A 12,172-nucleotide genomic window follows, 5' to 3' on the forward strand; every position below is an offset into this window, starting at 1 on the left:
TCCTTGGGCCATCTCTAATTATATCCCATTGGGAGTTAGTAGGTCTGACCCTGAGATGGCAAACTAGAAAAATTCAGAACCTCACAGCAAAATTGTCATGAACATAGAAACTCTCAAAGGAATAGGGACTACAATGTCCATTGCTAGCTGAACAGAGATAAGTAAGTCACTCTCTGTTATTGACTTGCTTTATTAACATTTGCTTGAAGTTCAATAGAAATCTATTTATATTCTACAGACTTGATTATCCTTCATCCAGACCCCAGGTAGGAAATTATAATAACGCAAAATGAGCATTAGGGCTCTAGCGTTTTGATTTAGTAGTATTTTGTGCCCACTTTTCACTAATTTTAATGGAGAATTAGCACCAGGCTGAAATTTAGCACAATATTTATATATGCAGTTAAATTTAATGAAGCCAGTGATATTTAAGTATCCATTTATATAAGGATAAGATCGTGAATAGACCTCAAGCATATCTAAAGTATACTGAAACCTCAAGTATTTCTGATTAATGACTTCATTCCTAAGTTCGGCAAAGATTTTATTCCTGCATTATTGATGACTGATTTTCAATTTTTCAAATATTTTGTTCAGAAGTATTCCACTGTACCATAAATCACCCTAATTTTGTAAAACTTTGCGGGCTTAAAGGGGCTATATAAACACACGTGTAGGCTTGTCTTGTGCTCTGTTATTTGGCATTAGGTGGGATTTGCAGACTTGTTGGATTCGACGGGTACCATGATAGCCATGCAATTCCTAACCCAACTAGGCAGCTCACATGTAAATTAGTGTCTCCTGGGTTTTGTCATAAAAAAGCAGCTTAGTGTAATCGGGAAGTGGGTGCAACTTGTCCCCTTCTGCAATCTAATAACCGGGAGCGATAGAGGGGTGCCCACGTTGCTTCAGGGCACAGATGAAGGAGGCAAAATTAACCTCTGCGGTGACATCTCGAGAAGCTCCATTCTAGGTGGGACCCCAATGCAGCGTCATGGTGAGACACTGCCCGTGCGCCCTGTCTCGTATCAGCTGAATACAAGTGCCTGGGCTGGAGCGATGTTGTACCCATGCGTGTTGAAGGAGGGGTGCTTACGTGTTAGTGACGTGTGGGATGAAGCAGCGGGAGCAGTCTGGGTGCGCTTGCCAAGACTTGCCCCGCACAATGTCAGGAGCGCATCAACAAATAAAGGAGAATGCTTAAGATAAACTGACCCACCCCTGCAGGGACACATTGCGGTTTCTTGCTGACTGGTGTCAAAGAAAAAGCTTTGCTGCTGCACTAAACGACTTCTTTAAAAAGTGCCTGAATGAAAAGGTTACACCCGTGGGTCAGCATAAATGATAAAAGCTCAGGAGATAGCATTGATGTTGCTATGCACTTTCAAGTTAGCAGGAGGGTAGTCTGGACGAGCCGGAGATGTCTCAGTCATCCTCAAACACGAGCAGAAAAAGACAAAGCTGAGAAGCAGAGATGCATCTGAAGATGCAGATGAATGCAAATGAAGACACCACAGACCATTGGCTATGCTACACTGGACAAACTTTCTTGAACTTTTGTGTGGAATTAGAGCCAATTGGATTAAGCCGGGAGAGCAATCGGGGATGTACTGAAGTAATTTGCTCCTAACTAGAACATGCATAAGGAGTTTTCTTGAATGATCAATGGGTTTACAGTTGATGAATTCCTAAATATGTCCCCATTTTCTCCTTCCCTTTCCCCCACCTAAAATCTGTAAAATTTTGACTCTGAAAAGAAATCAGGACCTTCATGACTAATAGTCTTAAGTACAGCACAGCCCCACGGTACCACTTTCCTAAAAAAAGAAGACCTGTTCTTTTCTTCCTTAGCAATACCTGCTGCATGCCTTGCATTGTCTGCTGTAGGAACTGCAGCTGCTGGTCCTTTGTAAGGCTTTCTTCTGTTCGGAAGAGTTGTCCTTTCTCCTGTTTCAGGAGCTCCACTTCATTCCTATAAGCATCCAGCTGCCATCGAAGACTATCGTTCTCTTCCTTTAGCGCATATGCTTGGGCGGCTAGAGCTAAGAGAAAATGAAAACGTGAGGAAATCAGTAAAATGGATTGTTTCCTTACAAATAACGCAGAGGACATTGTCAGGGGAGATGACAATACAGCTGAAAGCCAGTGAGACATTCCGGAGCTGAGACAAAACCCAGCAGAGCTGAAAATTATTAGGTTCTGGCAAAGACCGTTGCTGGGAAGTTATTTCCCGGGATGGAGGGAGCCATAAAGCGACCCTGGATAATTCAAGCACTACTTGCAATCTGGCTGCTAAATTTAGGCTTATATTTTAGGAAGAAACTGGCATGCAGTCCAAGGGCAAAGCACCCACCAACTTTACAACATTTTCCCAGTGATGTTATAGGAACCAATACAGCCGTTTCAGTATTTATACTAGTGTAGTGGCCAGATGTTCCAGTCAGATCTGTGCTAAGGAATTTTGACTGCATAAAGTTGCTGGATTTAGTCCCATGAGAGAGGAAACACAGAAATTCCTCTCCAATCTCACTATGAACTACTTCGTAGCAATGGTTATGAGGAACCATTTAGACGGAAAAATGATGTAATAGAGTAAAATTATATAAAATGCAAATGCTCAAAAAAAGTGTTGGCACTACAAGAACATTACTACATTAAAGACATTGAAAGACACTTAAGTCATTTCCTTAGGAAGCTCCATTTGGCCCCTTTTCAATTTAGAATGGCATTTTTATTATCATAACTGATAGCAGGTGTTTGTGAAGAAATCGATTAGTATGCAGGGATGGAAATTACATTTGCCAAATGACTTGCACAGTCTGCAATATAAGCTAAAATTTGTATAGCAAAAGGCAGAAGGCTATAAAGCATGTACTAGGAACATTATTTAAATAAATTATCCAAACATAAATACATATAGGGAAGTGTGGCATTCATTACTTTAGGGATGTGGTTATCATCCTGTAGAAGAACCCACTCCTAGTAGTATTTATACTTGGCAGTAGCAGTGGTCATTTGGCATAGCAAACTGCCATACTATACTATTTTCCTTCTTGGAACCTGGTAACACAACAACATTACAGACCAGCTGTAATTAAAAAACAACAGTCTACCATAGCCAATTCTATCAACATTTGGTAACTGAAGCACATAACTGATTTACATTCCTGATTAAATGATTTCAGGCTTGGTATCACAGCATTCTTTCTTGCCCACCTACAACAGCAATATGGTTAAACTGCAAATTATAGGAAATTGTATATTAACTCCATTTAATGTTAGGCCTCTCTTGACTAGACCTTCCGCAGATAAAGAGTCCCCTGTTCCCCATGATAACATGATTCAACACATTTGTGAAATTATATCAGCACTTAGATAGAAAGTCACAATATTTCATTACCGATAAAAATGTTTTATCTTTGGTAGGACAAATCTACCTTTTTCTTAGATAATTTTTACTAATTTTAAAATAGTGCAAATGCATTATCCAAAACAAAGTACAGTTAGCTGCTATTCAAACACAGACATGGATTGGTTATTGCGCTTAATTTGGATATTCTACAGAATCTCTCTGGAAGATTTAGCAACAGTTACAGTATTGTTACATCAAATTAAATTGTTCTGAAAAGCATGTAATCATCCTTCCATGACAAAATTTACCCTCAAGAAATCGCAATGATGAGTCCAATGGGCAAATAAGAGGATGAAATCCTTTTTTTTTTTTGTAAGAGCCAAAAAGCTACAATAAAAGAAAGGGGGGGGAAAAAAAAAAAAAGAAAAAAAGAGGCCAAGCAAATAAAAACCTCAATCTAACAAAAACTCAAGTCAAAATTAAATAGTTTGGGTTGGAAGGGACATTAAAGATCATCTAGTTCCAACCCCTCTGCCATGGGCAGGGACATCTTTCACCAGACCAGGTTGCTCAGAGCTCCATCCGACCTGCCCTTGAACACTGCCAGGGATGGGGCAGCCACAACTTCTCCGGGCAACCTGTGCCAGTGCCTCACCACCCTCATCGTAAAGAATTTCTTCCTCACATCCAATCTAAACCTACCTTCTTTCAGTTTAAAACCATTACCCCTTGCCCTGTCACTACAGGCCTTGGTAAAAAACCCCTCTCTGTCATTTGTGCTCTCTTTCTCCTACCAAATAGACTCTCCCACAACTTAAAGTTGTTTTTTTTTTAAAAGTAATACTCAAATCCAGCCAGAAACTGCCTACCCTTCTGCTCCCTGGCAGCATGAAAGGAGGCCATCGCGGGCGTACTCAGGTTTTTACAGTGGCTTGGCAGCAGTAATTCATCTGCTGTCCATCACCTAACCCAGCTCTTAAAAAACTTCTGAGAGCTGCTGTGTAAGCGGAGGGCGTAAGGCCAATGTACTTGTTTCATTTCACTGAAATGTGGGTTAGGACCCAGATTCAGACGAGGTTCAGGCTGCCCTACCTGGAAAAGCTGCCGTTGTGTATTTTCTAGGTCACGCTACAGCCCGGTTGGAGAACTCCTTCTCCTTTTTGTCCTCCTACGTGAGTTCAGACTACTGGGGCAAGGGACAGCACGAGAAGTCTGCTACAGGGGCAGCAAATCAGGGGCAATGGGAAGGGCTACGACATACTGCAAAAGTAAGTAACCCGTAGGTGACGAACCTATTGGCGTTTAAAAAATAACTCCTCCAAATGGAACAAGTCACAGAATGTATGAGGGGTGAAGGTAACCGCCCATTCTTCCTGTAGAAATACAATACAGCTTTTTTACTGCTAAAAATATCAGAGGTGCACCTCTGGATGCCATTATTTTATTTCACTATTTTAAATTTCTATTTAGTATACCATATTAAAACCTATATGACAATAATTACATTGCAGTACTACCAAGAAGTCTCATCCAAGGACGGATGCCCTCTCATTCTAGACTGCAGACACCAGAAAACAAACGCTGTGTTTGGAAGAGGTTACAAACTATTTTAAGACAAAATGGAAGTATCTCAAAAACCCCAAAGTGAGAGATTAAGAACACAGCAGAGATAAGCTTGTGATATTAGGCAGGATTCCCAGAGGTGTACAATTTTTTATCAACATTATTATACACTCTGGTGATCTACCTAGCCATTCACAGTAAGCGATTAAAGACAGACTCCAAGGTAGAAATACGTCCTTAAATAAGAAAAATTCAACACATATAGATAGCAGCAGTGTAACAGAATACTAAATTGTCACAAGCTTTTAAATGAATTAATTCCAGATAAGAGTCCACAAACGATATGACATTAAATACATGTAGTTCCTTTGCTATTTAATGTAAAGCTACATGTAGTCAGTTCCTAACGTGTGGACAGAGTGGTTAGCAGAAAAGGAGAATAAGTCAAAGGCAGGCAGCTGGTGGACCCCGGGGGCTCCAGCTCATTCAGCACTGGGTAACTGTTGTAAACAAAATCAGAAACATTCTTTGTGTTGACCTAACGATAATTTTAAGATATTTATATTTTAGTGCTCTAAAATTAAAATAATTCTGGATTCAGACCAATGTCTCTTTTGATTCCAAACAAAGTATCTATTATATATAAACTAATTATCATTTATTTTTAATTATATTTCATTTATAATAATTATATATAATAATAAGTAATTTATTACATATTATATAAAGAAAGGTACTTCACTGAATACTAAATTAAAATTAAAGGAGAATTTGGGGGGAAAGGGAATCTACATTTTAAAAAGTAAATATTTTTCAAATTTTTACAGAAATTTTTGCTATGACTTCATTGACAAAGGTGGTGAATGTAGTTTTAGTTAAAAAATAAAGTTTACTCAGCTCATCTCAATGCTACTTGTCAAGCCATTTTAAGTTTGGTAGTTCAGATAGTCATCTACAAAATCCCTCTCTGAGACATGCTAAAAAGCATCTTAGGGTAGAAAGACAGTGAACGCTGAAAGCATTTACAGAAGAACTATACACAAGGAAGCTAAAAGAAAACTCTGACAACAATCCCAAATAACTGCCCGTGTTGCAAGCAGAAGAAAATATTCCTACCTAAACAAACACAGCTGGAAACCAGCTCAATATATGTTTTACAGCATTTTCACCGAGGGATGCAAAATGATACCTGCCAGTCTCCGAGAAGCAGCTGGGGGACGATTAGACATACATTTAGTGGGGCAAACCTTCACAGTGATATTTTGAGGACATCTAAGAGGTTAGTGTGGTTTCCTTGTGCTGAGGCAGAAGTGCTATATGCAATTTGGCAACAGCCTCAGTGGCAAGATGACCCAGGCTAGACCCAAATCAAAAAGATCCTCTTTTTTAAAACAAGAAGTGACTGGCTAATCAGAAATCCACTGAAGTCTAAGGACATACCCATTGACTGATGTCTCAGAAGAAACAAACAATTACCTTCATTTTTCTAGGGCATCTATCCCGGATAGTTAGGAGAGTGCTTTCTTTATGAGTAGTACTGATCTGTACCTTTTACTTTTAGCTGGTACTCTGTGACTATATTTAACCTAATACCTAATAATGCCCACTGGAGCCAACGTAGAGAAAGTCTTCACAGGTGATACAGGGTAATTGTAGTATTTTATGACTCACATCATGTCATAGTGACCAGGAAATAAAGTGAACACCCCACATCTCTGAATGTATCTATCTATTGAGGAAATTAGGGAGAATTCCAAATTTGCTACCAGTTCTACTACTGCACACCTGCGCTATGCATTTCTCATTAGATGATGCCCTAATAATGTTACAGTTAACACTAATGGCAGACTGCTAATTCGCTTACTGGGGACACTCTGGGTTGAAATGCATAGGGCAGTAGGTTATCTCAAAAGTCTGAGGCAATCTGAAAGTAGTATCTGAAAAACAAATAAGCAAACACTAACAACAACAGAAACCCCTCTTGCAAATTCAAGAGCACAGATTTCCCTTAGGTCCTCCTAGCAGAACTTCTATAGATTTTTTTTTTCCAGGGACTTTTTTTCTATAGATTCTTCTATACTTGTTTAGAAATAGATCATAAAACTGAAAACTTCTGTGCTTATTCGTCTATCGTCAGACTTTTGGTCTAATCTCTTCAGCGGAATTTCTCAGGGTTTTGGAACTTCAGCCAATGTATTGATACAGTGACATGGGTGAAAACAGATGAAAAGCATATTCCCAAACCTTCCTTGCCATCTGAGTTCTACTAATGCCATTATCCTAATTTCCTGAGTTGAAAATAAGGTTTTAAATGATATAATGCTCCTTTTGATAACAGCAACAAGAAAAGCATCAAAAACTGTCAAAATGATGGCTGTTATTATGGTAATTTTTTGCATCACTCCCATTGCAGAGCATTTACAATGTCAAAAAAAGCCATCTTGCAACTTCAAAGAGTTTTCAGCTTGAGGGACTGAACAAATGTGAGAGGAGAGAAATAAGGGCACAAAGTTCACAACTATAAATACAAACAATAAAAGTTATCCCTGGCCTCCAGCTAGCTTGCTTGTTTTTCAAATAGGTGAACTGTGAAGCAGTACAACCAGAGGAAAACCAGCACGGAAAAAATCTTTCTGGAGGATCTGGAATGGCATGAGCCATGTCTTGATGGTGTAGAAAACAGGGTAAGTTATACAATAATGGCATTTGTCATTGTAAGGAAGATGGTCTTAGCAGAAGTATAGAGTGGAGGTCTTAGGAGATATGTTGTGTGTTATCTTGAGAAAGGGTTCAAGTGAAGGCCAAAGAAAAGGAACTCCTGGAAGTCACACACAAGGGTACATGGTTTGGGTATGAAATTTGACGGAATGAAGGCAGAGGTCGGATTTTAGGAAGAGCTAGGTGGAACAAAAGAAAATTCTGGACCTGAGTTCAGTACGTGAAGGAAGAGAAAAGGAAGCGTGGTAGGACGACTGGTGGTGGCACAAGAAAGATGGTGGTATTTTGATCAGTTACTGGGTATAAGGAGGAAGAGTTCAAACGTGAGTGATGGGCCTGGTTTCATGCGGAATGTGAAACTGTGAGAGGATACACCGGTGTGTGCGTGTTGCCGTGTGTCAGGAAAGGGTGACGCTGAGACTGGGGCTTCCTTGAAGGAAAAAAAATTCCGTTTCATAGACTAGACGGCACCACTGGACCCTCATTCATTTTTACCCTATAAGGCTCTACTTAGTGCTCCAGCCCACAGGAAATTAAATTTTTTGCCACAGTCTGAGGATGGAATGGTGATGAGGCAGTGGCAGGGGTGTATGAGGTGGAAAGTTGGATGGTCTCTGCGGTGGGGACACACACCGAGCAACTAGAGAAGCATTAAGCTATGCCTCCACCGTGAACTGTCAAAGCTGACCCTCTCTCTGTATTCTCCACTCGTTGTCAGCTCCTGGCAGAATGAGTTGAGGCCGTTATTATCTATAACTGCCCAGGTATAGGTCCACTTGTCTCACACCTGGCTTTTGTAAACCCTACTGTAAAAACTGAGCTCTGAGAACAAGTTTTAGTTACACATGCTCTGCGCACAGTTCAAAGGCATTTGGGAAAGCAACTCTCTGACTAAGGTACACCTTGGTTGCTTTGAGGCATCTTCTCAGCCCATTTTACAACCACGTCGGGCTCCTGAGTTCTCCGATATCTAAAGTGGCTTTGATCCATTGCCTTGGGTTCCTAGAGGACACTTTCTTTTCTTTACAGACAGTTACTAAATACCCGATCTCCAGCATAAATAGTACTGGGATGTCAATGACGGGTGCATAGAAATATGTCTGATATTAGCAGATAAAAGCACCATTATTCCTATACCGCATTCTTTAACAAATGCCTCTTCCATTGTTCTCCCATGTTTCCACAAAAATAGACTATGTCACTTGGCTTTTAAAAAAAAAATCCTTTGGTTAAAGCTTGAAAGCAGCTAGCTAACTAGCCTGAATAAACTCTGAAAACAGAATTAGAATGGTATAAAAATAAATCATTTGGGGCAATTAGAAGCTAACCTAGCCATGAACAGTTTTTTCTTTCCCCCTTCAGACATAATGTAACCAAACAATGAAGCAATTTCCACATTTTTTCCTAATGTTAGGCACATTTCATTTGAATGTCTCAGTACCTGCAAATTTACACTCTAAGGGCACTAATTATCCCATATGAGGAGGGGTTATTGTCATTAATGTTAGTGGGAGTTAGGGCCCGCACACTGGGAGGGAGTTTTACTCTTTTACAAAACCTGCTTTATTCAGGTGCAGTTGCTTCAAAGTCCTTTCCTCACCATGCAGCCTATGTTCAATGCAGAGAAGCTCATTATACCAGTTACATTCATGATGATACCAGATGTTCAAATTGAATACTCATGAGAATTATTTTCAGGCTTCCTATTCACATAAAACTTGCTGGCGAACAATTAGTAAATGGAAGGATGCTGCCAAAAAAAAAAAAGAGAAGGGGAAAAAAAAAAAAGAAAGAAAAAAAGAAGAAAAGTTGTACCATCATTTAACTGCAATTTTATCCATCCCATCCAGTACAGACAGATGTAACATTTGAGAAACCAAAGCATTTCTCTGAAGAGACATTTTCTCAGTTTACAAAACTTCTTCCTGCTTAACAGACTTCAGCAATAGCACTGTTCTTTCCCAGGTTTACTACACATGTGGCTCACCAGTAATTTATGAAGGCTTATTATTTCTTGTGTAATGAAGCATATCTCTCTGCAAATAGCAAAGAAGGTGTAGGGAATGGGAGGACAGATTACAGTCCAGCTGGGCCTCATAACAAAAAGTAGCACGCAAATGCTGGCTCTGCAGTGGACTAAGAAAGCCCCAGAGAGCAGTGCTGCCAACTCCTGTGGTGTTATGATGAGTCTCACGATACCTGACATTTTATTTAAAGCCCTAGAGAGATCATTAACTGAAAACCTCCGCTTTAAGTTTCTGGACTCGTAGCTTCCAACTTTCTAGACTGTGGATCAGTACCGGCTCTCTGTATTTCACCCTGCTCTCACAATCTCTGACTTTTCATTCAAAATACTAACAGGGCAATTTGATCTCACTGTTCTAGCCAGTCCTAGGAATAAGATGCAAATTACTTACCACAGTCTTACAAGTCATCATTGGCTCAGGAGCTCAGTTTGGGATCATTGATCTGGACCTCATGGCTGCAAAAACCCCACTTGAACAGTGAACCAACTTTCTCTAAAGGGCTCAAAAGACAGAACATCTGTCTAATCTCCCACTTTAAGCCAATCTTTCCAGCCCCCTCTTGGTACCTTCCTCTCTTTTCCCTCTGTACTGGTTCTGTTCAGTTCACTTCCAAACACATGAGTCCATCTCTTTGCTTATTTATAATTGCCACTTGCCTGACACTTCCAGATGTTTCTCTCTTCCCTCACACTTATTTTGCCGTACCTTCTCCAGTCCCTTCTTACCCAGTTCTGTCCCAGGTAACTTGCAGCATTAACTGATTTGGACTTTTCCTACAAAGATGTCACATCACATTACTGAAATGCGTATTTAGAATTTGGAAGAGACCACCTTGTTACAATAACATCAAAGCCTGTCACATTTTAGGTCTATTTTACTTGACAGCATCTCTTTGGAGAACAGGAATCTACATAGCTCATAAATGATATTTTGACAGTTGCTAGTTAATCTGCCCCGTTGAGACCCATTTCTCCAGGTCACCTCCTTAAAGCAAAGGCCCCTTATTTCCTCTCCTTTTTGGGTTGCAGTTCTTCTACTACTACCCTTGATGTGTACCAAGCCCAACTGACTTAGCATATGCGTAGGGGGAGACAGGAGAGGGAAGAGTTGGCTCTGCACAGACAACTGGGATGGGTGGATGGTGAGTTGGGTTGGTTGTTGCGTTGCCTTTCCTGCTTGGTTCCCCTCTGGAACTAGGCGCATAGGAAGCAAGCCATCATAAGAAAATGTAGGGGTGTAAATTTGATCAGTTCTCAGATATTTTCAAAATGCAGTAAAAATCACTCCTTTTCACTGCTTATTACAGTATTTGGTTTGCGATGAGGGGAATTTTTCAGCTACTTTATATTTGCCAATAACTGCTGCCTCAGTTAAATATAATTAATCAAGTACTCAGTCTCTTTTAGAGGTTCTGCTTTTTTTCCTAATTGAGAAACAGAACTACTACAACACTTTAACAGAGATTGTGCTTTCAAGATGCCAGCAAAGAAGTGACGTTTTCCTCTAATCAATGATATTAAAAAAAAGACTGTATTCCTGTAACACGAAAAGTGAACAGAGGACATTTTATTCTTGAGGGCAAAGGAGTATGTTCACTCAAGTAAGAAAAGTGCTGGTTACTGGGGAGATGCCAAGTGGCACTGATGACCCTCTCCCACATCAGTAATGGAAAAATGCCGCTTGTATTAATGGTGCTTTGCAACTGAGGGCACAGACATTTGAATTCTGCATAGCACAAGAGATGCTGATGAGTGCTCAGTGTTTCATATATGTCATGTAAATCTTATGTATATTGCATAAATGGGTTGTATGTATGTGTGTACATGTGATTGACACATAAATTACTTTCAGGATATTCAAACATTATTGTATATAGGTAAATCTGTGTGTAGGTAGGTTACTGATGGTTATTTCTTAGGATTCAGAGTAACTGCTATATCTTTATTCAGACTTAAATAATAAACACTGGCATTTACAAGATGCCTGGCTGCATTGCTGCTGTTGGCATTTGAACTAGGAATTGCATTCAGGCCCAGCAGCACTGTAACAACTTGGGAAAAAAAAAAATCTGTAGGACTTATAAATATGAAGAAACTGTCATTGCTACTTGGAAACAAACTTGACAGTGTGCATGTGAATCCCTCAATTTGTCACATTCATTAGGGAAGAAAGGGATGCTCTGATTATTTTAAGTGACTGTGGTGGTTTGAATTGTTCTGATTTACAATAGGCAAATTTTGTTCGTAAACGTAAAGCGCTTTCTATAAATGTGAGGATAAACCACTTTTGTAAAAAATTCTATTGCACTTTAAATTGCAGGAGAGCCTTTATCCAGCTAGCTATCTGACCTTGTACTGGATTGGAGGGCTGACCTAATTTTTCTTTTAAATTTGTGCATAATACTCAAATACTTGCTCAGTTACTTTGGCCTTAGATAAAAATGGATCTTAAATATGGCAATATGTTTTTACCCCTTTAGAAGGCATAAGCAAATGATCACACGAAGCCTGTA

The 12,172-nt window shown here is 39.7% G+C and overlaps 1 protein-coding gene across 13 annotated transcripts in view; it reads right to left on the reverse strand.

The window, feature by feature from the left end:
* ENOX1 (ecto-NOX disulfide-thiol exchanger 1) overlaps window positions 1–12,172 on the reverse strand; it is a 358,275-nt gene that overhangs the window by 40,449 nt on the left and 305,654 nt on the right. For all 13 annotated transcript variants that reach the window (XM_075046158.1, XM_075046156.1, XM_075046155.1 and 10 more), the window contains one exon: window positions 1,858–2,042. In XM_075046158.1, the coding sequence (XP_074902259.1) occupies window positions 1,858–2,042 (185 nt within the window). The remainder of the gene's footprint in view (window positions 1–1,857; window positions 2,043–12,172) is intronic.

This window comes from Buteo buteo, chromosome 14 (genome assembly GCF_964188355.1).
Source record: "Buteo buteo chromosome 14, bButBut1.hap1.1, whole genome shotgun sequence".
NCBI classification, from domain to species: domain Eukaryota; kingdom Metazoa; phylum Chordata; class Aves; order Accipitriformes; family Accipitridae; genus Buteo; species Buteo buteo.